The 27,958-nt window shown below is 39.5% G+C and overlaps 2 protein-coding genes across 3 annotated transcripts; one reads left to right on the top strand and one right to left on the bottom strand.

The window, feature by feature from the left end:
* Nucleotides 1–13: 13 nt before the first annotated feature.
* oit3 (oncoprotein induced transcript 3) lies at nucleotides 14–21,562 on the top strand. The gene is made up of 9 exons (XM_017694073.2): nucleotides 14–162; nucleotides 4,012–4,386; nucleotides 4,499–4,612; nucleotides 8,450–8,572; nucleotides 11,790–11,912; nucleotides 13,437–13,597; nucleotides 14,887–15,299; nucleotides 16,397–16,496; nucleotides 18,815–21,562. The coding sequence occupies exons 1-9, from the start codon at nucleotides 87–89 to the stop codon at nucleotides 18,971–18,973; spliced, it is 1,644 nt and encodes a 547-aa protein (XP_017549562.1). The 5' UTR covers nucleotides 14–86; the 3' UTR covers nucleotides 18,974–21,562.
* Nucleotides 20,963–27,958, bottom strand: pla2g12b (phospholipase A2, group XIIB). 2 transcript variants are annotated; one of them, XM_017694074.2, is made up of 4 exons: nucleotides 27,555–27,958; nucleotides 25,778–25,866; nucleotides 24,355–24,520; nucleotides 20,963–21,846 (listed from the first exon to the last, which is right to left on the bottom strand). In XM_017694074.2, the coding sequence occupies exons 1-4, from the start codon at nucleotides 27,916–27,918 to the stop codon at nucleotides 21,728–21,730; spliced, it is 738 nt and encodes a 245-aa protein (XP_017549563.1). In that variant the 5' UTR covers nucleotides 27,919–27,958; the 3' UTR covers nucleotides 20,963–21,727. The 2 variants fall into 2 exon arrangements, with proteins under 2 accessions (XP_017549563.1, XP_017549564.1); XM_017694075.2 differs by having other exon boundaries at nucleotides 25,790–25,866.

Raw genomic sequence — 27,958 nt, 5'->3', positions numbered from 1 at the left:
GGCTCCAGTATTAAAGACCCTGCCCTTTCCCAACAAACCTCACAAGAGCCTGTGGCTGATTAGAAACCTTGTTTGGACCTACCATCATGGTGCTCTTTTCGCTGGCTGATCTGTTCTTGGCTCTGGCTGCCCTCCAGACTACGTCTGCTGCCCAGATCTTAGGTAGGTTTACGGTATCTAATGTTGTGAGTGTTACAAGTGAACTGCTTTGTTTCTGAATATGGTGGCACTTGATTTTGAGTTGTCCTTTTTAGATGAAATAAACGCTCAACAGACTCTGTTACATCAACAACAGTGTATCGGTGATGTAGCAGAAGTTAGTATATTCAGAAGATTATCAAGAGACTTAACTGTGTGAATTAAATTTGTTTAGAATCTGCTTAATATTTATTTTATTTGGTGTCACATTCATATCATATCATAGATGTTTAACCTGAAAGGTCACTGAACATGCAACAGGTTTAATACTGACCATCTGAACATCCTCAACAAACTGTTACAGACACACTGATGCCATTCTGTAACTGGAGTGTCACTGGATTAGGTTTTGGGTTGAGGTTAAGGTTAGTTTTAGGAATAGGGCCAGGCTTAGGGTTAGGTTTTGGGTTGAGGTTAAGATTAGGGTGAGGATTAGTGTTGGGTGTTGGGTTGAGGTTATGGTTAGGGTGAGGGTTTGGTTAAGGTTGGTAAGGTTAGGTTTTGTGCAATGTAAGTAACATTAAAACATCTACTTAATGTAAGTAATGTATTCAGATGCTTCACTACTGTTGCTTCACTGATTTGTTGATGATGTGTTACTGATAATCGATTACGAATTTATTAACCATCTACAAAGAACCCCTCCCAAAAGACTGTTAACCAGAATATTTCCAGGCTTGGTGTTCTTGAAGCTTATCAAAGCTAACTGATTGATGCAGCTACTGCAATTAACATGAAACTAACATGAAAGATGTGACTGAGTGGATTATGTTGGCAGAAACCAGCTAAATTATCTGCCAGTATAGTGAGATACTTTTACTTAATAAACCTACCTAAACAAATAAAAATGTCAAGAAATAAGCTAGATAATCTTAGAATAAGTGCACAACCATCTTAAAGTAAGAAATTTTAGATATATAGACTAGATTAAAGATAATTTCATTTGACAAGATACTATTTTTGCTGTGTAGTCCACTTCAGCAGCTCTGTGTGTTGTTTTAGAAAGTCCTCGACTGGTCAGATTCACTCTGATCAGGTCAGTTTGAGTGCACTTTGGCTGGTCTTAGTTCAAGGTGGAAAAAGAGAGGTTTTGACTGCTTGCATGAGGCCTATGCAGCAGATGGGGAGGAAGGAAAGATGAAATGACTTATTCTGGCAGTGTTCAGGAGTCTTGTGTTTACAGCATGTCGCCTTGACCCGCATCCCCGGTGATCCTTGACCTCCAACACTTCCTGTATTAGTTGAACTTCCTAAAGAGATAGACCTGTTTGCAGCGTGAGAAGGACAATGTTTTCGAGCGTAAGAAGGAAGGGCAGGGCGGTGTTTGAAATGTTCCACTGAGAAAACCCTCAGAGATGGATTTGTGTCTCCTACATTACTCTGTGGACTTGGACTTGAGTTGAAACTGCGTGTTTGCACTGAAATCAGTTTGGATCTCTGTGTTCTGAGGCAGCAATCAAAGAGCGTTTATTACGGATGAAAAGGATCAGACTTTTCAGGCCTAATTTCCAACTGATATACTATGTTTGCAGTGGTCTGGACTGAGCAGTAGTGTTCAATCTCCATAGCCATTCCTGCAGCATGTAGCAGCTTCCCTTTGGCTTCCTAATTACAACCCCAATTCCAATGAAGTTGGGACGTTGTGTAAAACATAAATAAAAACAGAATACGATGATTTGCAAATCATTTTCTTTATTCAATTGAACACACTCCAAAGACAAGATATTTAATGTTCAAACGGATAAACTTTATTGTTTTTTGCAAATATTCACTCATTTTGAATTTGATGCCTGCAACATGTTCCAAAGAAGTTGGGACAGGGGCATGTTTACCACTGTGTTACATCACCTTTCCTTTTAACAACACTCAATAAGCGTTTGGGAACTGAGGACACTAATTGGTGAAGCTTTGTAGGTGGAATTCTTTTCCATTCTTGCTTGATGTACAACTTCAGTTGCTCAACAGTCCGGGGTCTCCGTGGTCGTATTTTGCTCTTCATAATGCGCCACACATTTTCAATGGGAGACAGGTCTGGACTGCAGGCAGGCCAGTCTAGTACCTGCACTCTTTTACTACAAAGCCATGCTGTTGTAACACATGCAGAATGTGGCTTGGCATTGTCTTGCTGAAATAAGCAGGGACGTCCCTGAAGAAGACGCTGCTTGGATGGCAGCATATGTTGCTCCAAAACCTGTATGTACGTTGTACTTCAGAGAGAGAGAGAGAGAAAGAAAAAGACTGACTGGCCCGTGCTGTCTGTTTACTTTCTGAACTGAGCCTGTCTCTAAAATCTTTTCAACTGACTGCAGTGCAAAGGATTCTACACTGACACATCTGACTTAACAAGACTAAGCTTGTTTCGTGGTCGCTCACCGGCCAGTAATCTTCCTCTGGACAGTTAATTCATCCATCTCCACTCGATGACACACTCCAGATGGAGTCTATCAGGTTCTCTTCAGTGCCTCAGGGATATTTGGGATTTAAGGCTCACTTTAGAGTAGGGCTAGGTGACATAAGGATATCAGTTCCATGATGATAAATGACCTCACGTTATGACATAGTATGCTTTACTGAGCATATCAAGGATATCATTAGTATTTAAGGAGTGAATAACTGCATGTGACATGAAGGGGAGCGTAAGTGGTCCTGCTGGATTAGATTTAGTGCAGTTCAGTATGTAAAATGTTGAACAGCAGTCACTGCATTATTTAATAGTGTTTTTAAAATGTGGCACCACCGGTTCCTTTTTGTCTGTTCCAACTTATCAAACCTCAGATAAGTGAAATATCAAGATGCACATTGGGTGACAAGAAAGCACCTTGAAGCACTGCAACAAATTTTTGCATTACCACCCACCACTAGTTTACAGCACATTTATTTGCATGAAAAATTTCACCTAAAATGCTAATCCTGCTAATAAATATTAGTATGGAGTTTAGCATTCAAACTTGAAGAAAACCCCCCTAGACCCAGACTTTTGAATGCATGTACATAATACTGAGACTTACATCATGCTAACTTCTTTCTTTCATTCTACAGAAGCCCATTAAAATTTAGTTTAAAAAAAGTTTAAAAAATAATAATATGAATAAAAAGACATTGAATCTCAAAATATTGACTTTCTCAGAATGTTGCCATAGGATTTCAAATTAGTGACTTATTTTTGAAATATGCCAAAAGTTTGAGTCCTAATTTCAAGAAGGTAAGTAATTATTTTTGAGATAGTAAGCCTTAATAATGAGATAAAGATATGTCATATTATTTCAAGACACAAAGTCATCTTGGGGCAGTCATGGGCAATTTGTGCTCACTGCCCCCTTGTGTGTATATGGGTGTTTGCACAGATGGGTTAAATGTGGAGGTCTAATTCCTCTGTGTGCAAAGCACAGTTGGTTAAAAAAAAGTGTGTGTGTATATATATATATATATATATATATATATATATATATATATATATATATTTCTTTTTTAAAGCAAATGTGCCATATATATATATATATATATATATATATATATTTTTTTTTATGTTTATATAAATATATTAAATTTGGAGAAAATAATATATTTCCAGAAAATACATCAAAGATTTAAGAAAAGACAAAATGCTGAGAAAATAAGTAATCATTTCAAGGTACTTGTCAAACTGTTAACACTCCCATTTCAGCTCAAGAGAGGCTTGTTAATTAGGTCATTAGTTAAATCGTCTGTAATAATGGAAGGAAAAACACTGACCTTTAGGGGACAGGGGTGGCTCAGGACCAGAGTTAAGAACCACTGTATGATATTATCTTGTCTCTACCTCCTCCTGCCAAGCTCCGGACCCCTGCCTGGCCTACATCAGTCTGAACGAGCCCTGGCGGAACACTGACTATCACGTCAACAACTCAGCAGGCGTGCCCTTGTGTGACCGCCACGTGGCCGGAGAGTGGTACCGCTTCACGGGTATGTCCGGGGATGCCATGCCCACTTTCTGCATCGAGGAGAACCACTGTGGCACCCATGCACCCATCTGGCTGAATGGGAGCCACCCGCAGCCCTCCGAGGGCATCGTCACCGTGCCCACATGTGCCAGCTTCAATGATGACTGCTGCCACTGGCAAGGGACAGTGGAAGTGAAGGCCTGTGCCAAGGGTTATTACGTGTACCGCCTGCCACGGCCCTCCGTGTGCTTCCACGTTTACTGTGGCCGTAAGTCTGCCTGCCATGCTGTCTGTCCCTAGGCCTGGTCCAGGGTTGAGAACCCTGTCTATGTCTTTACCTCTGATGTAATTAATGTTATTGTATATTTGTGTATATATAGATTTCTATGACATCTGCGATGAGGTGGACTGCAGTGGTCCTGACTGTCCAGCAGAACCAGAATGTCGTTGCCCTGCTGGGACTGTGCTGGGGCCAGATGCTCAGACTTGCCTGGGTAAGTTTGGGTGTGGAGAAATGTAAGGATGTAGAAGGTGAGATGACATACGAAAGCCATGGTTAGAGGTTCTAGTGCAGGGATGCAACCCAAATGTCACGAAGAGCCATTTTGTCCTTTCAGCAAAAATCAAACCACCTCGGGAGCCACAACATTTTATGTCCATTTTACCATCTTGGCTGTAAATATGTCTTAGTATGTGCTAATGTGCCAGTATAGACTAACAAATTTAGTATAAATGAAAACAGAGACTTACTTTGCTCTGCTTTAAGCTTTAGCTCAGCTATAGTTTTATACTTTACTTGCATCTCTGGCAGGAAAAAAGTGGAATAGTTTCCTGTAAAATTTCTTTACAAGGCTGAAGTCAACTTCTCATTCTCCAGCTTCTTGTTAGAATTTTCCTGTTCCACCTTAAATAGTGCAGCAGACCAACAAGGAGCTGACTTCAGTGTTGTGACTTTTTAGTGCTTGACAGTTTCCTGTTGCAGATGAAATGTATCAGGAAACCAGCCGAGAGCTTATAAATGCAAATAAGTCCATTCGTCTCCAAATCATCTGTTTGCCTTAAAGGGGAACTCCACTGATTTTGTAAAATGACTTAATCATTCAGTGGTTTAGATGTGAACAAAATCATTCTGAGTGGTTCGGTGTGAAATGTGCTTTTCCAGAGAAATGTGCTTTTGTTGAGACTAGCCTGTAGCTACAGCCGTTCAACATGTCTAACACCAGAGAGAGCTTTGGTTTATAGTTAATTCTTACGGATTTCTCACCTACTTTGGAAGGCTGCAGAGTATGCAGAGGACTTAAGAAGGTCTGTTTCCAAATTGTTGTATATGTATATCAGTTTGAACCAGAAAACACAAAAGACTTGCAGCGGTTTAAAGAAGAGAGAGAGAGAGAGATAGAGAGAGAGAGAGAGTTCACCAGTTTATGAGGTAGGATAGCGAGGTTTTTTTGCATGGTCCACGTTAGACTGTCTGTTCTAAGCTAATGTCTAACAGTGATAAATACACGGTGGCTAATTTATTTCACTCACGAACAATTCCTACCTAGATTCCAGTTTCTGCTGGATTGAAACTGCTGGTGTGTAAATGTACAGCTCTGCAGTCAGACTGTTCCCCAAAAGGTGTTCAGGAAGCTCAAAAATAGATGGAGTTCTCCTTTAAATCTTTCTCTTTGCCTTTTTTGTTGGCTACTAGCTAGGTGAGACTGTTTTCTGTGTTATGGCGACCAGCAGTCTGCACGTCAATCTTCAGGGTTAAATGGTGAATTAGCAGTTCTACATGAACTCCAGTGCATCAGATAGAGTTAAAACTGTTAGAACGCTGAGCAGAACTTTATTTTACTGCAAAGTAGGATCATTTTATGTTTACCTACAAATCTAATTCTGCTGTGGAGCCACAACAGGGCAGTTACAGAGCTGCATGTTGTTGACCCCTGAGCTAGGGAGAGTTTACTAAAACAAGGTACACCTAGAGCAGAACCTTCAGCCTTTATGGGTGACGGAGCCACAAAACAAGCTTTACTAGTTGATTCAGCCAACATGGTCTTAGTCTTTAATGGGCTTCCCTGCTGACTGCAGAAAACAACAGATTAAAGTAAGCTGGTTTGGTGCTGGTTTAGCTGGTCACCCAGCAGGGTCATGTTGGTTGACCAGCAAACCCAACATCCAAAACACCACATATGCTTTCATTGCTGCTGTCCAGTATATCAGCATCAAAAACACAACTTATGCTGGTTTGAATGGTGACCAGCCATGGTGGTCTAGTTTAGTGGCTGCAGCCCAGTGTACAACATTCAGACAGTTTGACTGCCTCTAATGTTGCCCTTATGACCTGCATACAATTTCCATTTACTCATTTGGGCAAATGCTATCACCTAGAACCACTTTAAAGTTTTAAGAACAGCGGTCTAATACAGTACATTTACTACATGTCACACTGCAGGTATTATGCTGCATGTCAGATATAAAGCCACGTAACCAAAAAAAAGCCCCTGGTGTTATGCTTCACCTAGGAGACTACCATGTCACTAGCTCAGCAGGCATAGCCTTGTATGACTGGCATCTGAATTATTAGATAGCAAGGTCATCTATCTATCTGCCCAGGTACTTAGATATCTAAATCCTTCCAAAACTACCCATATCTAGACGTTGGTGTTCTTGTGGTTGCTAGGGCCACAGTTTTATTAAATGATAGTAGGTATGCTGCTAAAAATGAGCTTTTTGTTGCTGTGTTGAAAGAGGCACTGCAGGTTAGAGTAAGAGTCAGCCAAGGGCCTTAGGCTGCCTTACTACAGCCTGGCGCTGGCACTAATACAGCACTAATTGTATACTCCAGACGGCATAACATTGGGAGGCTTCTGAAAATCAAATTTTCAATTTTTATCTCTGAAAAGACAGAGGAGAAAAACACTTGTTCACTGACTGACAATAGCACATATTAACACAGACAAAAGGGCACAGAAGAGGGCTGAGTCAAGAATGTGAGGAGGATTGGAGGAGTATTACACAGTCACAATCATCTAATTGGGAATGTGATTCATTCTTTGAATCCCCTGTCATTAAATAATTACTGCCCATCTTATCAAACTGAGACTTCTCTGTTCTCACTCTGTTTCTCTCTCTCTCACTCTCTCTCTGTCTCTTACTCTCTCTCTCTCTCACTCTCTCATTCTCTATCTCTCACTCTCTCTCACTCTCTCTCTGTCGCACTCTCTCTCTGTCGCACTCTCTCTGTCTCTCACTCTCTCTGTCTCTCTCTCTCTTTCTCTCCTTTTCTGTATCTGTCTTTACCCCTTTAAACACTCTTTTTTTTTTCATTTTTTTTCATTAATCTAATCCACTTACTGTCAGTGTCACATCATTGCCATATCATGTTTTAGCAGTGTATTGGGATGGTTAGTTTAAATAAGGTGTGTTTTTTCTCTTCTTTATCACTCTGATCTTTATCAGTTTCATATTAGTGTGATTAGATTGTGGGCTATTAGATTGTTTACAGCTCTTTCCTCTACCTGCTGCACCACTTATATTCACTGACAGCCGACATACGCATGCATAAATTATACACAAGGACAGGCACGCATAATCTATATAGAGGAAATGTATGGTTCATGTGTATTGTGTGTTATTTATCCCTTAAAATCCCAGGCTTATTACATACTAAGACTTATTATCCAGTAACTACAGGAACCTCAGCATATTCATAGGTTATAGAAGTGTGTAATAAAACTTTGGACCTGCCTGCTTAATGTAGCCTTAGTAAGTCAGTAACTATATGTGATTAGAAAAATTTGAACTCTACCAACTTTGTAATGACATTACAAAAGTAATCACATTACTGTAACACATCTTTTTCAGCTAGGCCTCCTGAAGGAGAATTCCACAGATTTTTCAAAGTTTCCTAATCAAGTGGTTAAAATGACATCAGAATGGTTTGATGTTAAATACTTTGTTCTAGACCAGGGGTGGGGAACTGAGGTAAGTAGTTAAATCAGGTGTGCCTGAGTAGGAAAATCACCAGATTTATCAGTATTTCACCACTGTCAACATTATATAAAATGTCTATATTAATGTTGTAGTCATGGTGACCCCTGGTTCGTATCACCACCACCGCCATAAAGACATCTGAGTCTCCACAATTAACCATTTCACCCCAAACCACTCGGAATGATGATGTTTAAAGTGAAAAATCAGTTGAAGTCTCCTTTAAAGTGAGTCTTACTTTGCACCCTCTTGATACCATGTTCCCCCAAACACTGGTGTTCAGTATTTAGTTCACTCACAGTGCTGTTTTTCTTCATTGTTGCCCCTTTCTGCATTGGTGTTCTGTGTGAAAGATGTCAATGAGTGTGAGAAAGGCAACAGCGGCTGTGCTGAAGTGTGTGTCAATACCAAGGGCTCCTGGAGGTGTGAGTGCAGCCCAGGACGAGTCCTGGACCCAGATGGCCGGACCTGCAATGGTGAGACTCCGCACAACTCAGTTCTGACCTTTCCCCAAAATGCAATCAATCAGCAAAGACTTAATTGGCAACCAATAGTTGTGCTATTGTTTTTGCTATCTGGTGTCGACCAGAGGAAGATGTGTTCCGCTGTAGATTCTTGGTTCCTCTTAAATCATCTTCTTCTTACTCTTTCGGAGTTTTTATTGCCACTGTCTCCCTTAGTGTGCTCATTTTGGGGCTTGGACCCGAATTTCAATAAAGCTTTTTTGTGACGACATCTGTTGCGAAAAGAGTGATACAAAAACATTCTGAGTTGAATTGGATTGAAGTGTCTGCTGTATTAGTTCATAGATCTGCTGCAAACTAAGGCTACGTTCCAATTTTTTTCGCAGATCTGATCTTTCTAACTTGATGGTTCACACTTGTGACTTAAATATGTCATTACTGTGAATGAAACTGTATTCTGAAATGACCCACATGCGCACATCCTAATCAATAGTGTCTCATAAATGAACCACCTGCATCATGAAAAACAAACAAACTACAACCCCAATTTCAGTGATGTTTTGTGAAACATAAATAAAAACAGAATCTGATGATTTGCAAGTCCTTTTCAACCTATATTCAATTGTATACACTACAAAGACAAGAAATTTAATGTTCAAACGGATAAACTTCATTGTTTTTTGCAAATATTCACTCATTTTGAATTTGATGCCTGCAACACATTCCATAGAAGTTGGGACAGGGGCGTGTTTACCACTGTGTTATATCTCCTTTCCTTTTAACAACACTTAATAAGCGTGTGGGAACTGAGAGCACTAATTGTTGAAGCTTTGTAGGTGGAATTCTTTCCCATTCTTGCTTGATGTACAACTTCAGTTGCTCAACAGTCCGGGGTCTCCGTGGTCGTATTTTGCGCTTCATAATGCGCCACACATTTTCAATGGGAGATGGGTCTGGACTGCAGATGGTGATGGTGAAGATGAACTAATACAGCAGACACTAACACACCCCCAGACCATCAGAGATGCTGGCTTTTGAACTTTGCGCTGATAACAATCCGGACAGTCCTTTTGCTCTTTGGCCTGGAGGACACGGCATCCATGATTTCCAAAACCAATATGAAATGTGGACTCGTCAGACCACAGGACACTTTTCCACTTTGCGTCAGTCCATCTCAGATGAGCTCAGGCCCAGAGAAGCCGGCGGCGTTTCTGGGTGTTGTTGATATATGGCTTTCGCTTTGCATGGCAGAGTTTTAACTTGCACTTGTAGATGGAGCGACAAACTGTGTTTCTGAACCTCTGAATCTTTTGATGATATTATGGACTGTAGATGATGAAATCCCTAAATTCCTTGCAGTTGCACGTTGAGAAACGTTGTTCTGAAACTGTTGGATTATTTGCTCACGCAGTTGTTCACAAAGTGGTGAACCTCGCCCCATCCTTGCTTGTGAATGACTGAGCCTTTCAGGGATGCTCCCTTTATACCCAATCATGACACTCACCTGTTTCCAATTAGCCTGTTCACCTGTGGAATGTTCCAAACAGGTGTGTTTTGAGCATTCCTTAACTTTCCCAGTCTTTTGTTGCCTCTGTCCCAACTTCTTTGGAACGTGTCGCAGGCAGCAAATTCAAAATGAGTGAATATTTGCAAAAAACAATAAAGTTTATCCGTTTGAACATTAAATATCTTGTCTTTGTAGTGTATTCAATTGAATTTAGGTTGAAAAGGATTTGCAAATCATTGTATTGTGTTTTTATTTATGTTTTACACAACGTTCCAAACTTCATTGGAATTGGGGTTGTAACCAAGGGCCGGATTCACGAAAACGTTCTTACTTGTGAAGGTTCTTGAGACAAACACTAAGAAGTTCATAAGAATGTTCTTAAATGCAATTCTCTAAAAAAAATTAATTAAGAAGCTCTCAGATATTCTCTTAAGAAGATATTCATTATTTTCTAATATTCTATTTTCAAGAAAATTATTTGTTGTTAGAACTATTCTTAAGAAAATAGAAATAGTTAAGAAGAAAATAATTATTTGAGGAATAATGTTTTTTTTAACTTTTTTTCTTAAGAATAAAGTTAAGAAAAAACGCATTTAAAACAATTTGCTTTCATAAGACACTTTTGTAAATCTGTCCCCAGCAGGCTAAGCCTTTATCAGAGCTAGTATATGGGGAGCCTGCGGCCACTGCCTAATTCTCTCATATCAAACGTTACAGTGCCTGAGAATGAGTGCACAATGAATGGGGCGAACGGCTAAAAGTAAAGAATAAAACTTGTTTCTAATTTGTGTAACACTTTCCTTTAATTTTGGAAAGTAGAAACATAAATTTCACAAATCGAAGAAACCATATATGTATCTTTCAGTTTTTCTACAGCAATCAGGTTTTGGCCCATAGGATTCTTGCGTTACTGTTACTGAGTGCTGAGTGGCTGGCGAGCTGACCAACTCATTGGCTCACATTAACACGTGAACATCATGAACACACATGAGGCATTGATAGAAAGGCCAACGACTGGAGTACTCAGACAATAACAGCTGTGTTGAAGTGTTTAATGCTGTTATGTATCAGAAAATGAGTGCATTTCTCTAAATCTCAAAAACTTCATTGAAGTCCCTTCATTTTGGACTCTGAGGAGCGCCCTCTAGCGTCTGACAAGCCTGGAAGACTTTAGTGAGTGGCAGTTCTCGTCACTACAAACCCTCTGCTTTCATCATGATGATAATTCACTCTGAGTAGCTTTCAATTCCAGAGAGAGGCAAAGGCGAAAATCGGTCAGATGCTTTTGCGCCGTTTACTGGCACTAACTTCAGGATCACCACTGCTACAGTGTTAACACTGAACAATGGTGCTGATCATTCTTAATAAGACTGCATGGCCACAAATCAGATGTGTCCAATCTGACCACATGTGAAAGCGGCTCAGATCTGATTTGTGTGTCCACGCAGCTCTGATTTGTGTGTCCACGCAGCTCTGATTTGTGTGTCCACGCAGCTCTGATTTGTGTGTCCACGCAGCTCTGATTTGTGCTACTTTTAGCCTGATAATGTGAACTTAGCCTATAGAAGCAAACAGACACCAAACATGTCTTGGTTGATCAGCCAGGGTGAGAGTAAAATTCATTCAATTGGATTTTAGCTGAACTGTCCCTTTAAATCCAAAGGCAGCACTGAGCAATGGGCTGAATGTGGTTAATGTTGTGGTGTGCTGTGCTCTGTTCAGACATTGCAGGCTGCCACAATGTGAACGGAGGTTGTAGTCACGGCTGCTTGGAGGAGCAGGATTCGTATTACTGCCACTGCCCCAGAGGCCTCACGCTGGGGGAGGACAAGCGCACCTGTCAGGGTCAGCTCCACTCCACTGCACATCTCTTACATCTGTTCAGCCTCCCACATACACTCTGTTTTTCTCTTTCATTTACCCATAATTACCCAGAATGGAGCTTTTACTTGAAAAATCTTTAAACCTTAATATTTCATAGTTACAAGGTTGTATGTGTTTGTTTTCCTGCATGTCAAGAACAAAGACATTATTAACCAACAATGTCAGGACCAACAAATGATCTTAACTATGTAAAATGCTTTTTATGGAAGTGACATATTAAATTCTTTAACTGAAAGGATTTCTTTTCGCTTACTGAGGTTAAGGTTAGGATTAGGTTTAGGATCCGGCTTAGAAAATTCTTTTCACTTATAGATACTTACATAAGGCCACTGTCAGAACTAAAACCCATCTCCAAAAGTGTCTGGGGAGTGGATTTAGCATGTGTGGAACAAAGAATGGGGCCCAAAAGTCTGAGACCACTTGTGAAAATGCTCGTATTTTACATTTTTTCTCATTTAACATACATAATACACTTCTTTCTTTGTGAACAATTTAAGTGACAAGTAAAATTTCTGAAATACAAGAATCTCTGAATTTCTTAGTATTTGCTATGTTGACCTTTTGCTTTAATGACTGCGTGCACAAAAGCCTTTTGATGAGCAGATCAGATCCACCTGATAGTCATCTGACTCTGTTAAAGAGATAAGATATGCTTAAAATTTGAAAAGTGACCTAGAAATAGCTCAAAAGTTTCAGTATTTGTTCTTCTTTTTACTCATCATAACTTTTCTTTGTTTCCAATTGTTCACATTTCTACACCTTAATTTTAGGTTCATAAGAAAAGATAATCCTTTATTAGTCCCACATCGGGGGAAATGCACAGTGCTACAGCAACAAAGTAACTTTAATTTTACTGTATAGACCCCATGTTTCAAACACAAACCAGGTCCATGGCACAATCCAGTTCTGCCCACTAAATTCTAAGCTATTTAAATTTTCTATTCACATTAGCCAGTTTCAGCATGATCTGTACTACAATTCCCAGCATGCACTGCAACACAATGTGCGCTCTGACCCCCTTCTATGTGCCAGTGATCACACAAAAATAAAAGATGAATGGTGTCTAGTTCAAACAAATAGGTGGCTTTAAAACTACGTGGATAGTGCAATTAAATAAATAAAATGCAAATTAAATAAAAACACAGCTGGGCCACTGACAACCCTGATGTAGACATTATATTTAATACTAAAGATAGAAGATAAACTCTATCCATCACAAAATTAACAATGTAAACATTATAAATAGAAAAGCAAAAAAAAACTTTACACTACAAGAATATTTTATACCTATTGCACGTGGGACACTCTGCCCACAGAGTTTTGATTATCTTGCACAAGGGTATGGTGATGAATTCAGTTTAGCTACTGTAAATGAAAAAAATCCCTGATTTTTGATGTGGTCTCAGATTTCTGGACCCCACTGTATGTACCCCCTCCACTGTATGGCCTCACGTCCTGACAGCAGTGTGCGTGTGTTCCCTGCAGTCCCTGTGCAGTGTGACCCCAGCTCTATTGAGGTTTCTGTTCCCAAAGACCTTGTGGGCGGGCTGGAGCTATTCCTGTCCAACTCTTCATGCCGGGGTGTTTCTAACGGCACTCACATCAACCTGCGCTTCAGTCTGAAGACCTGCGGCACTGTGGTGAAGGTGAGGCCCACTGAGGAGAAATGCACCAAGCACTAATCACCGCCATTTTTCACGGAACATGCTCTGTGAAGGAGAACTACTTAGGAGCTCTTAAGGCTGTAAGCGAAGGTATCCTGATTCTGTGTGAGAAAATGGGATCATACTGACTACTCCCAGGCTTTTATTCATTGTCAGCTGTGTAAGCATCTCAGCATAACTTTAAAACATGACAAACAAAAACAGAATCACATATTATTATTATTATTAATATTATTATTATTATTATTATTATGCATGTGTTATGGAAGCTATGGTAATGTGGGACATGCATGTTGTAGACCATGAAAGATACAACTATTATTTAATTCACTCAGTTTCCTTAACATCATTGTAATTTAACAAGTGTGTAAACAGCATTTTCTTTCTCTCGTTTTGAAAGATTTCATGAGTATGCGTTGGTGGAAATAAGTAAACAAGAGTTTCTTTGAGAGATTTATAAAACCCAAACTAAATTATAAAAGATTCTGTGCTAGAGAATCATGCTAATCAGTGGTGGACGGTTAGCATTTTAGCTTTATTAGAAGCATAATTTTAAAACTTGTACAAATATAATAAAACTAAAAACTAGCTCCAGTACAAGTCCAGCAAAGTTGTAAATAATTACATAGAACTGAGTAAATGTAAATACTTACTATTCACCACCTATTAGGACCTAATTTGGAAATTAGTTTGAAAGGCAAGGATAGAAGTCTTAGAACTAAAGCTGGGTGGTGTTTGGATGACTGGGTGGTCTGTATATTTTCCATATATATATATATCACTGTATCAGATGATGATCAAGTTAATATTTAAAAGTTTATGAACCTGCACCTATATAGTAAGTGGAGCTGATAAAATGGACACTAAGTGTAGAAACAGGGAGTGGTCAGAATGTTATGCCTGATTGGTGTGTGTGTGTGTGTGTGTGTGTGTTATACATAACATATAATACTGTATGTTTTTATAAATGCTCAACAAACCAGTCTTGAGATTTCTAACTTCCTCTCTCCCTCTCACTGTCTCTCCTTCCTTTTTCCATCCTCTCTTCTCCCTTTCTCTATCCTTCTCTTTTTTATTTCTCTCTGATTCTATTTTCTCTCTATTCCTCTTTCTGTTTTCTTCCCCTCTTCCCTCTCTCTACCTGTCTCTCCTCTCTATCTTTACTCCTTTACTCCCTTCTGCTTTTTCCCCCATCTCTCTCTCTCTCTCTCTCTCTCTCTCTCTCTCTCTCTCTCTCTCTCTCTCTCTCTCTCTCTCTCTCACCCCTTTAGGTCATTGATGATAAAATAGTGGGCACTAACCTGGTGACTGGTTTGCCCAGGTCCAGTCCAGGCAGCACTGGAGATCTAATCGTGCGCACCAGTAAGCTGCTGCTGCCGGTCACCTGTGAGTTTCCCGGCCATTATGAGGTTTCGGACGGCTTCGTGCCCAGTGCCCGCAGTGGTGCACTGGAGCTGTCTGGCCACAGTCAGGGCGTTTTCCCCTTTGTTCTGGAGCTCTTCCGCAGCGCCGAGTTCTCTGAGCCGTACCAGCAGCCTCCGCAGCTCCGCCTGCGAGACTCACTCTACTTCGGCGTGGAGCCTCGTGAGCGTGTGGACGGCCTGGCCACACTGGTCGAGACCTGCTTCGCCACACCAGGACCACAGGCAGACCAGGCTCTCAAATACTACCTCATCAAGGATGGGTCAGTCATCAGCTTACTGTCCAGCAGAACCAACCACACATACATTGTCCAGACAGCCCCTCTAATTAGTGCACTCAGCTAATTAAGGTCACCCAGTGCTGACACAGATATATAATCTCTATAGAAAAGCACTAACCTATAGAATGGGACGCTCTGGAGCAGCTGCATATGAGCCTAAGTTCATCGTTCCTAATGCCAAGTGTCAGCTAGAGGGGTATAAAGCCCCCAGCACTGAGATGTGGAGCAGTGAAACTGTATTCTCTGAAGGGTTGGGGATCCATCCAGTATCTTTGGGATGAGCTGAAGTTCCAGAACTGACCATCCAACATCAGTACCTCACCTCACTAATGCTTTTGTGGCTGAATGCAATCAAATCCTCACAGCAATGTTCCAACATCGAGTGGAAAGCCTTCCCAGAAGGGTAGAGGCTGTTGTATATGGTTCTGCAGAACATTTTTGAAAATGGTTCTAAATATCTCCAAAATGGGTTCTTTTGTTGTTACAAGCTCAATATTGCAACAAAAGCAGAACCCTTTTTGGTACTATTTAGAACCATTTTCAAAAAGGTATATACAACACATTCTCCCTCAATCCGAAGAACCATTTTCCAAAAAGTTCTGTGTAGAACCATATGCAACACATTCTTGATCAAACTGAAGAACCATTTTTAAAAAGGTTCTGTATAGAACTATATACAACACATTCTCCATCAATCTGAAGGACCATTTCACCATGCAAGGAACCATTTAAGCATGCATAGAGTGCTATACAGAACTAATGGTTCTAACTAGAACCATTCCCTTTAATAAAAAGCACCCTTGAAGAAACATTGATGCATCCACATAGGTCTTTGAGTTGTTACAGTTCTATATATAACCCTTGCTTTTACTAAGGAACCCTTGAAGAACCATTTTTGAGGGAGAAGTTGTGAGAGTGAGGAACAGAACTCTATCCACAGTCTCTTGGGTTTTAAGGAGTTAATGTAGCCAAATGGAAGCTTAACACAATGTTTCAAATTCACGTTTTGTGATAGAACATAAGAGATGCTTAGCAGAACGTAGAGAACTCTGTCCACATTCTCCTGTCCTCTCTTTCAGCTGCATCTCTGATGAAACAGTGCGTCAGATCACAGCTAAAGACCAGCTCTCTAAACACTATCAGGTTCCTGTCTTCAAGTTCGTCGGCAGTGACAACAGAGTGAGTAAGCTGAGCATGCTGGAGTGCTGAAGTCTCTTTAGTGCTATTTTTCCTTTTTTACATCCACATTTTCAAAAAGGTTGAGATGCTGTACAAACTGTAAATAAAAACAAAATAAAAACATGTGCAAATCATGTAATGCCAAAAAATCACCTGGTGGTTAATTGGCAACAGGTCAGTAGCATGATTAGGTATAAAACAGCATCTCAGAGAGTTTTTCAGCAGTAAAGATGAGGAGGGGTTCATCACTCTGTGAAAGACTGCACAATCAAGTAGTGCAACAATTCAAGAAAACATTCTCAGCGTAAAACAGCATCATCTACAGTACATAATAACATTAAAAGATTCAGTGAATCTGGAGAAATGTCTATAAGCAAGGCCAAAAACAGTATATGTAGGCCATGATCTTTGGACCCTCAGGCAGCACCGCATTAAAAACAGACATAATTCTGCAGAGGAAATCACACCATAGGCTCAGAAACACTTCTGAAAACCACTGTCTGTGAAAACAGTTCATCACTGCATCCTTAAGAGCAAGTTAATACTCTGATTTCTAAAGAAGAAACCAGATATAAACAGGATGCAGAAATGCTGCTGCCTTCTCTGGGCCTCATTTAAAATAGATTTAGATGAAGTGGAAAAGTGTCCTGTGGTCTGAGAAATTAACATTTAAATTCTTTTTGGAAATCATGGGTTAGGGTTATATCATTTTCAGAACTACAGCAGTGACTCCTCAGTTCCCAAACTCTTAGTGTTTTTAAAGAAGCGGGATGCCCCTGTCGCAACTTTTTTGGAATATGTTGCTGGCATGAAATTCAAACTTTTTTTCATTCAATTCAAATGTTTTTCAAAAGACATTAAAATTTCTCAGTTTCAACATTTTATATGTTGTCTTTGTAGTATTTTCCTTTAAAAGGAATGGTTTACATGATTTGCATATCATTGCATCATATTTTTATTTATATTCTGCACAGCATCCCAACTTTTTTGGAAATGTGGTTGTATATTAAGCACAAGGAAAATATACAAAACAAAACAGGGAATAAATACATAACAGATGTGATGCACAGTTCAGACAGTAATGGTGGAAATAATGTTTACTACACATTCAAACACAACAAGCAAGGAGGAGTCGATATAGCTCACTAAAATGAGAGAAAGGAGGTTTAAACAAAAGAAAAAGACAGTCCAGTAGAAATACAGAAAGCACAAGGCAGAGAAGTTTAAAAAGCAAGGACTGAGATATAGATGTAAACATTTTTAACCTTACATTTTTTTTTTTTTACATTTTTAACATTTTAAATGTGCTTTTTTAATGCAACCTACTTCACAAGTTTTTTTTCATTAACTCTGTTTGAAGAAAGCAGAGTTCACTGATCCCCTCAAACTGAATGAATTAAAGAGAACTGTGAAGTAAGTTGCCTTAAAGTTTAAGTAGCCTGTTTCTTTCTTTTTTCTTTGTCTCGGGCCACGTGGAATTAAAAATGAAAGTTATTTATCTGGGTAACAAACAGGATCCTGCTGCTCACATTGATACTATAGGACACTTGCTGCTTTTTGGCCTGTGATAATCCCTAGCTTAGCTGATGAAATTAATGTTTCTCATGAGATAAATTGCCTCCATAAGTGTAAAACTTTTAAAATGAACTTAAAAATAGTCACCAGTTGCATGGAGTTACATGATTTTTTACTGTGTTATTTATGCAAGGTCCTCCATTCTACTGATGCACACAAAAGCTAATTGAGCATTATTAGCTCCCCCTTGTGGAGAACCTTCTCACTGCCAAACTGTTAGTGTGAGTTATACAAGCCAACTTCATGAGGTGCCCCATATATGAAATGAAAACATTGTCCGTTTATGTGCATATACTTTTTTGTTTGTATTGTGTTTATGTTTACTTGTATTTATTCTAATGCTGTAAGTTTTCACTGGCAGAAACATTCATATTGTCACACAAACTTTGAACTAATGTCTAATGTGCCTTTTTGCACAGTACTGTATATCCATCAGAAACGTATTTATTTAGTAGAAGAACAGCCATTTATTCAGCCATTTATTTCTTCTTTCTTGCTTGTGATAAGTGATAGGGCAGCACCCTAATGGCAATAATGGACAAATGCTCTTGATATGTGATAGCAAGCATTCCTCTGTTTAAAACGCATTATTCAGAGTGGTCATCTCCCCCCATCTTACTCCAGAGTGCTTTTACCAGCAGAAGCACATTATAACCCAGATGATAGTATTTAATTTAATAGTATTTAAAATATTTTTTGTTTTTTTTATGTGTGTGTGTGTGTGTGTGTGTGTGTGTGTGTAGGAGGTGTATCTGCACTGTCGGGTGCTGGTGTGCGGGCAGGGCGAGTCTCGCTGTGCACAGGGCTGTCATAGACGGCTGAGGAGAGAAATCTGGACCGAGCAGCGCCAGGAGAAACACACGCTGACCGGCGGACCCATCTTCATACTGCCAGACCCCTGACACACACACCCACACACACTCCACCATTCGTTCATTCACCTTTGATCTTGACCTGTGCTGAATAATTAACAGGGAATTCCATCGATTTTTCACAGTTTCTGCATAAATAAATTCTTAAGATGCAAACAAGACCATTCAGAGCGTGGATGGATATAAAATGCATCCTCACCTGCATCCTCAGTGCTGTCTGAGTCCTGAGTCAGTATTTTAAATTTAAAATAAGAAGTTTGTACAGTGCTATAAAGAAATTCATACAATATTAAACCACTCAGAATAACTTTGTTTACAGTTCAACTATTGGATTATTCAAAAATGTTGAAAATTTGGTGGACTACTCCTTTAATTGTTTTTAATATCAACATCGCAATTTTAAAAATGCAATTTTCAAATTACAGGAGCAGTTTAATTCTAGCTTGTATTATCAACAGTGTTGTCTTACATTTTGTATGTGCAGGACGTCTAATAAGACAGAGCTCATTAACCATCAGTAGACGAGTTAGACCAACCAAAGCAAACAAACAGTGCTGGTACATGACAAACACTGCTACAAGTATCTTTCTCACTGCTTTCAGAGATCAAACCTCAAGCCTGAAAAAAGTGATTATGAACAGACTTCACAATTTATATCGCAGTCACAATACTGGTCAGAAAAATCGCAATTTGGCTTATTTTCCCAATATCGTTTAGCCTTAACCTGAGCACTACAACTGCTCACTCAAACCTAATAACCCTTTATCTACACACACACACACACACACACACACATCGCATATTAACCCCTACACGCTTCAGACAAGTAATCCCGTCTGCAGCTTCAGGAAGATTTCAGCTAATCTCTCACTCATCGCTTTACACTTACACCTCCGCTTCAGTTCATCCTTACCACACACCATGACATCACATTTATATGCCATTTAGAGAGACACACACTTGATATAGATCTGAATCGGTGAATCAGTCAGCAGTTAATTCGTCACACACTACATTACTCAGACCTGTGAGTTAATGGATGCTCTGTCGCACTGAACTCATTCTTTTCTCTATTACCAGCCAAATACATGTAATAATAATAAACAGACACAACACTGGACTTTTTTATATACTATGAGATGACGTATGACCTATAAATATGGAATACAGTATAAAGTTGAAACCATTTTTCAGTGCATTACTTACTGATGATGACCTTGAGCTGGTAGATAAAGTTTATCTTTTTATTTTGCATTCTTTTACATTCATTTAAAGCGTTCTGCTCTCTGATTTGTCATCTGAATGTGCAGTCCTGCTTTTGCTTTGCACGGTTAGCAGTAAGGGTGGTGTGTGACAATTCCACACTGTGGTCACTGACACAAAAAAAGTGCTGTCTGAAGGGTGGCCGAATTTCTCTTTCTTAAAGCTGCACTATGTAAAATTTGTGTTTGTTAAAAAACTAGCATCACTGAGTTACTGAGGAGAATAAAAACAGGCAGGTACAGGATGAAATAATCATTTTAAGTCAGAGGTGTTGAGTGGATTTGGGAGGTTTTTTCTGAAAACATTATCTGTCTTTACATATTAATGTCACACACAGGCTTTAAAAGAAGGTACAGCTCAATGTTTAGGTCTCAAATGTAAAATCAACATTATACTGATGAAGATATGATGACAACAGTAGATAATTCACTCACATCTTCAGGAGACACGGCTGTCACTGAGTTCTCTTTGAATTCTCTTTCAATTCACTCACAAGCATCAGACTCTTCCGCTTCGGGAAGGGCTCTGAAGGAAAACCCATCTTATGAAATGTTCTTCTGCAGCTTGTGTGCAATTACACATTTCCACCAGAGAGGTCTCCAAATCCTGAAAACTTACATAGTGCAGCTTTAATTTTAGTTAAATATTTAGGGGTGATTCAGACTTATAAAGTAGCCATTTCAAGCATGATATTTGCTCAGAACTACAGAATATAGTATATCATGGATGAAATTAATGAGGCTAGCACAAATGTAATTGGGAGTACAGTGTTACATTTTAATAAATTACAAATATATTGCATACAGTCAGACTGTACACACTGACAGTGAAAAAGGTTAGGCATAATTTTGACTTTCAGCCAAGGAATACAAATTTGTCTAGCTTGTCTTTTGCTATTCGGCTTCTGTCAGAGTTATTCTATTCTAAGAAAGTTGATCTTTTGGGGGACAATGTTTCTGGTTGAGAATAAAATCTTTTAATAGGTGGAATACTAAAACTGTACACTGACTAGCTTTTCCACTGGGTGACTTCTTGTAGCTTAAACACACCCATTTTAAAACACTAGCCCTAAGGGTGTACTATATATAAGCACACAAAACTATAACCTATTTATCATCACAGTCCAAAGAAATCTGCTATTTTTATGTTTTTCTAAGTTCAGTAGCTCTCATTTATATTGTGTGGAGAAATGCTCCAGAATTGTGTGGAATCATTTTCATTAACTTGCAAAGAAGGTGGCTTCTTCTGTAAAGTTACCATTTTGGAGATACTTGTTTGTCTTTGGACAACGATGCTATATTACCCTGCAAGTAAATCTGTAGCTACATATATAACAATAAAGAGGAAAGTCTAGAACTCTGTGGTTTGAGCACTTTGTTCTTATCTGCCCAAAATAAGTTTGTAGCGCCAGTTCAGAAACTCTCAGGGCTCTCTTTGGAGCCCACCGAGCCTCGGCTGGATCCGTCTGCAGGTGTTTTGCGGTGGTGTGTCATTATGGTTTGCAGGAAGAGCTCAGGTTCCTTAGAGTTCGTCCTTCTCCTCTCCCTCACAGATACACGCTGCCCTCTGGCTGTTCATAAAGGGTCTGCAGCCCAGAGTCCATACCGTGTTGTACATGGTGTCCGCAAACGTCTCACAAGCTGAGAGAGAGAACAGAACAGTTTATCCTGTTATTTAGGTACCATATGGTTTATCAGGAACTTTGTCCCTGTGCTTATTGCCCATTAACAGTTGACCCATTTACCATATAGATGCACTTTGTAGATACAAATTTACTGACTGTAGCTCTGAATCTGTCATCTGAGGAAACAATATTTCGACACTTTTGTTGTTTAATATACCTCCAGTGCACATATCCACTTCCAGTTCACTCACATGTCTTTTGACTTTGAAATTATAAATATGGGAAAAAAAACAGCATGTATTCATAGGCATGCATGAGGATAATATTGAATGAATTGTATGGACAGGGATATTTAAGGTCTAAGAGCTATGGCTCTAGCTTTTTCCCTTCCAGTGTTGTTTAATAATGTTGATCCTGGGAACTTCAGGAAGCTCCTTCACCATGATTGCTGCTTGTATGAAATCTTCTCAACCAATGGTACCATCTCTTATAAAGACAACACATTTACAGCATTACCATCTAAATATCTACTTGATTTATTTTTACGTAACCTTTCGCTACATACAGTCACATGCAAACAACCATTTTGCTAACTGTGTTTTTCGCACTGTGGAATTAGACCTCCTCATTTAACCCATCCATGCAGTGAAACACCCACATACATGCACACTAGTGAGCACACACACTAGGGGGCAGTGAGCACACTTGCCCGGAGCAGTGGGCGGCCCTATCCACGGTGCCCAGGGAGCAACTGGGGGTAAGGTGCCTTGCTCAAGGGCACTTCAGTCATGGACTGTCAGCCAAGGGGATTGAACCTTCCGGTCACAGGGCTGGTTCCCTAACCTCCAGCCCACGACTGCCCCACAGTCTAACTTTGTTATCTACAGGAAACTTTTTATAATTTTTTCCCAATATGTTTAATTCAGCAAATAACAGTAGTTGTGCATTTAAATGTGTTCTCTGTAGATGATGTAGATTTCATTTAGAAAATCAACAAGAATTATGTTATGATCGGTTTAACCAGACCAAAACTTTCGCATATGTATATGTATACAGTGCTCAAAGATTATTTGCTCATTTCTTTCCATCATTTATTCACTTGCGTCCATCAGAAAAGCTACCAAAATCAGCAACAGACTGAAACTCGACTCAGTAATTACCTGAAAATGGAACTGAGGTGAGTAAATGTCTTCAAACAGTGTCTATATCCTTTATGTAGGTCACTATTTTGAGTTTTATTTGGATCAGTTTATTTGGTTGCATATCCTTCCTTCTGGACAACAGCTTGAAGTTTCTGGGCATGAGTTTACGCAGCTGATGGTCAACCAGGCTTGTCTGAATTTTCTCTCGGGGATGTCCAGAGGCAGAGTCTGAACACTTCAGGTCTCTTTCTGTCACTGTTGGGATTTTCAGTGTGTGTGTAATCTTTCTGACAGACTCCTTAATTACCAAGAGACAATTCAGTTTTCTTCTTTTTCTGTCTGTATCTTTCAGAACGTTAATGAAATTTAGAGTCAGTCATGTCAGATGGTGCACTGGAGATCTCTGGTTTTTGTTTGGATTAGTGTCCCAACATTTTTCTTCTGAAGTAAAATGCGGGGTTAGGTAAGTTTTCTAGCTTGCTATTGTTTAGCATGTCTCTTAGTATCAGTTGATGTCACAATGTAGCTGAATTATGTGATTTTGAATTTGGTCAATTTCACTGCTAGAAATAAAGGGGCTGTGCAGGTATAGTTTTCATTCATCAAGGTACTACCCATGTAACTGTTCACTTAAAGGTACAGCAGTGGTTTTAAGGTCTAATTGTGATCCTTCAATAAGTTTCTCCAGGTGAAAAGTTTGTATTTTCATAAATTAACGTTTTAAAACAGAGCAACAAAATAAAAGCCTGGAAGCGAGACGGAGTGTGGAGTACAGCTTAGAACATATTATTTCAGTGGATTATGGTTCAGTTACGTTCCCTGACTAAAGATACCGAGATGTACCCTTGAGGGAACCACCCCAGTGATGAGGAGTCCTGCCCCAGAGTTTTGTAAATTTTTTCTGAAAGTGCATAATTTCAACAATTTGTAAAAAAGTAAATCATTCTAAAAGACAGATGATAACAGAAGTGTCCCAAAAATTCTTGTGAGCACTCTATATAATATATAACCTTTTTATATATGTATGCACTGGAAGTGTTTAAAATAACAAACAAAAATGTCGGAAGACTCTCCTCGCTGTATAATGTTACATACCAAACATTTGAAAAACAGTATTCAAACATGGCAATGCCCCCTCACATTCAAAATCTTTCTAGTGTTGTTGACATTTTCGGAGGCGTTTTAGCCTTGAGCCCTGAAGCTGAGAGCGTGAGAGCGTGAGAGGAAGAGCAGGTGTTTGCAGATAACACACAGAAGAGCAGTGAAATGGAGTGATTTAATACACTGAAGCGCTACAAAGCTCATAAAGGCCGGTATCTTGTTTACCTCTGCGCTGGAGTGAGTATGAGAGTCGAGGGTGTGTGTACAGGAGCGTTTCTCACCTTCCACCTTTGACATGAAGCCCAGGCTCTTCTTGAGGTCACTGCAGATGCCATGGAGGCACCAGCGGAACTTGGTGTCGCAGCGGTACTTGTTGGCGCCGCAGGTGTCGTAACACATGTCCAGCTGGTTACAGCACTTGGTCATGGCCGGGATGCCCATGTCAAACTGTGGAGGAACAGTGTGTGGTTTTAGTTCATGCTGGGTTTAAACGCTCCAGTCAGTGAGAGTCTGTTTTCATCAGCTTGCTGGTGTCACTTTTAAAGATCTCACAATACCGGACTTGGCAAATGCAATGACTGTATTTACAGTATGTACTGTGTTTTAACAGATACACAATAGCACTTCTTTCTTTTCTGACATTGACACCTTGCATATCTGCTGATACTGATACTATTTCCTTTCTTTTAAGCCCTTAAATAGCCATAGCCCCACCAATGGGCCCCAAGTTTTATTAGGCACTTCTGTAACCTACAAATATCTCCATTAGTTTGCACTGAAGTCCTTGTAGTTATAAAACAATAAGCTTTTGTATGAAATGAACCCGGAATGTTCAGGGGTTAAGCTTTAAACTGAACTGTTTATAACTGAAGCTTTGTATTGAATTCGTGTGGACAGATACACAGCCATGAGCAAAAGTTTGGGTGCTGCTGGTCAAATTACATGTTTCGTTGACTTTCTACATGAAACTAAGTGAACACACTTCTGCACATTTTAATGCTGAATTTAACACAAAATAAAAAAATAATAAAATGGCCTCTGCAGACGTTATGGTACATTTTATTTATGTTTTACTTTCCTCTGATGTTAAACTTGGCAAATCAATAGAAATTGGGCACACAAGTTGCAGAAAAGTGTCAAGTTTGTACCCTGTATAGGATGTTTTAACCTTTTAAAACCTTTTAAAACCATTTAAAATCAACAAAGTGGTAATTAACCAGAGGTGTTTAAACTTGTGCGTATGACTTGAACATGGAACAAGGTTTTTTTGTAATTTTGGACTATTTTTATTGGTCCATTCAAATGAAATATTACCCTAATGTAAAGGCCAGCTGCAAAGTTCTGCTGGTACTGAACCATTACTCATATTTGGTATCAATGCTTTCTCTAATATTATTTTTATGACAGTTAAAGAATAATTGATATTAATGAGATAAAAAAATTATAACATTTTTAAATGTTTAAAACACCAGGGGTTAACACCCAATGAAATTAATAACAAACTACATACCAGGTAGTTCTTGGTCACTGATTGCTGTTCTTGCATTCAATACAAGACAAACTGTAAGGCCAACATGCCTCATCCAGCGTGAGTAAGATTATTATATTTATATTGTACTACACAGTGGAAGTGTATCTGTATTTGATGCTGGTTGTTAGACTATGTTAGTCTATGATGTTAGTGGTGATTCAACGGACACATACACTTTCCGGTACCTGGAAACCAAGCAGGGAGGATGTGCAGCCATTGGGTTCAGGAATCTGGTAGCCTGGGCGGGCCTGAGGAGCTTTACCTGAAAAAAAAAAAACAGAAAAAAACAACCAAAGTGACTTTTTGATAAAGATGAAAAGCAACCTGATAAAATCTCCAACACACACACGGTGGTCTTCATTTAGACTGATTGAGTGATCACTGACACAGTTCAATCCCAGCCACAGATGCAAGCTAGGATTTACCTTGTATCTTGTCTAATCTTGTCATAGATTAGATTCATCACTAGTATGAAGTAAGAATCAATCAGCGATACCTGAACTTTGGCCACGTCAAGCTGCTCTGTGCAGTGTTGCTTTGTTCATGCTAATCTGATACCGTAGAGATGTTTTGTAACAGTTGGCAAACGTTTAACTCTCCAACATTGATTCAATCTAGCTGTCAGCTTTTCTAACAGCTGTTTGAACATCCCAAAGCAGACTTCCACTTCAGATTAGACAGCAAGACTTTGAGGTGTGTACAGGGAAGAGTGGTGTGATCGACAGAAAGCAGAATCAAACCACCCACTGGAAGCAAGTCATGAGTCTGACAGTGTCAGGTTTGTGTTTGGCTTGGTGAAGCTACAGCACTGAGAGAGCAGTGAAAACCAATGTATTCTCAAATCATCCGTGTCAGGTTCAGCAGCTGGTGATGCTGCTGTACTGTGCCTTAGGCCACCTGAAAAATGTGTATTTAAAGCTCTTTGTTGGGGAACATATTTGCTTGAAAAAGACTGCATTAGAATAATTACAAATAAACATCATGACAATAAATAATTGTGTAATGCCTGTCATTATGTTGTCAACCTGTCCTTGAGATCCTGAGTCCAGTTTCGACTAATCATTTCTTTATTAAGTTGCACTTCATTAAGTAATGTGTGGAGAACCAAACTTAATATGGTCAAACCGATATGTTTTTATAAACAAGACATTTTTACTTTTTAGCATAAATAGACTTTTTTGTCTATTTGAACTTATTTGTACTTATACTATTTGCATTTATTCTAAAGTTATAAAAGTTTAAAGCCCCATCAAATGACTTTTTTGCTGAATTTTTCAGTAAAGGTAAATTAACACATTCTCTACAGCATATAAACTTCCATATGCACAACTTAAATTAGTGCACAATTTCTAAATGCTGTGTTTAACATATTGGGGGGAAAACTAGAGCACAAAATACAAAATGTGCAAAAACTTTTGCACAGGCCACATTTCGTGTTTTTAGAACATCAAGAAACCATGTAATTTGACTAGAGGTGCCCAAACTTTATTGCATATTGAATATTTCTTTTACTGTATTTATTGTATATTGTCTATATGGACAGTGGGGTCCAAAAGTCTTAGACTACACAGACTATTTTTTCCCCATATATAACAGATAATAAACAACAGGATGATTTAGGGTTCTGAAAAAAAACAAAGAAAAGTAGTAACAAGTAAAATGAAGAAGAAATATAACTATAATAAAAGTCTTGCACAGGCCATATTTTTAAAATATGTTCAATTCAGCAAATAAATAGTAATTGTGCATTAATGTATGCAGGTTGTGTTGTCTGTAGAGGACGTGTTCAGTTGTTTTCATTCAAAACACTGAATTTGATCAGGGCGCCAAATCGTTTGAATATGATTGTAGTTTCCAGATAGTAATAGTTGTAATTAACCGTCACATTAAGACTTTTGCCCAGTACTCTATTATGGATAAAAGAAAACAAAATCCCAGGGCTGTTCTCACCGAATCTACAGCGGTACTGGCACACACCGTTGCGGCCCCCCATCAGCTCCACCACTGAGTCAAAGTAGCCGTTGACGGCCTGGAAGCTGTCCCGGATGGAGCCGAAGCCCCAGTCAGACTCCTCCTCTGGGTCCTGGCTGGTTTCAGCCTGAGCCTGGCCTTGTTCCACAGGGGAGTCAGCCTGCACCGTGTTAGCCCCTACAGGGTCCACGACACGGTCCATATTTAGCGCGTCGCTGGCTAGAGAGTCAGAACCCATAGGGTCCACAGTTGGCGCCTCTTCAGCCGAAGCTGAGCCGATGAGGGTGGCAGCCAGGCCTGTGGAGAGGCAGAGCAGGAGCAGGACAGCACAGCGGGGGAACATGGTGCTGGTGGGAGTCCCGAAGGTCCTGAGGGAAGAGAGA

The sequence above is a fragment of the Pygocentrus nattereri genome, chromosome 5 (genome assembly GCF_015220715.1).
Source record: "Pygocentrus nattereri isolate fPygNat1 chromosome 5, fPygNat1.pri, whole genome shotgun sequence".
In the NCBI taxonomy this organism is placed as follows: Eukaryota; Metazoa; Chordata; class Actinopteri; order Characiformes; family Serrasalmidae; genus Pygocentrus; species Pygocentrus nattereri.
Note: the sequence above shows the minus strand (reverse complement) of the source record. Positions and strands in the feature narration are given on the sequence as shown.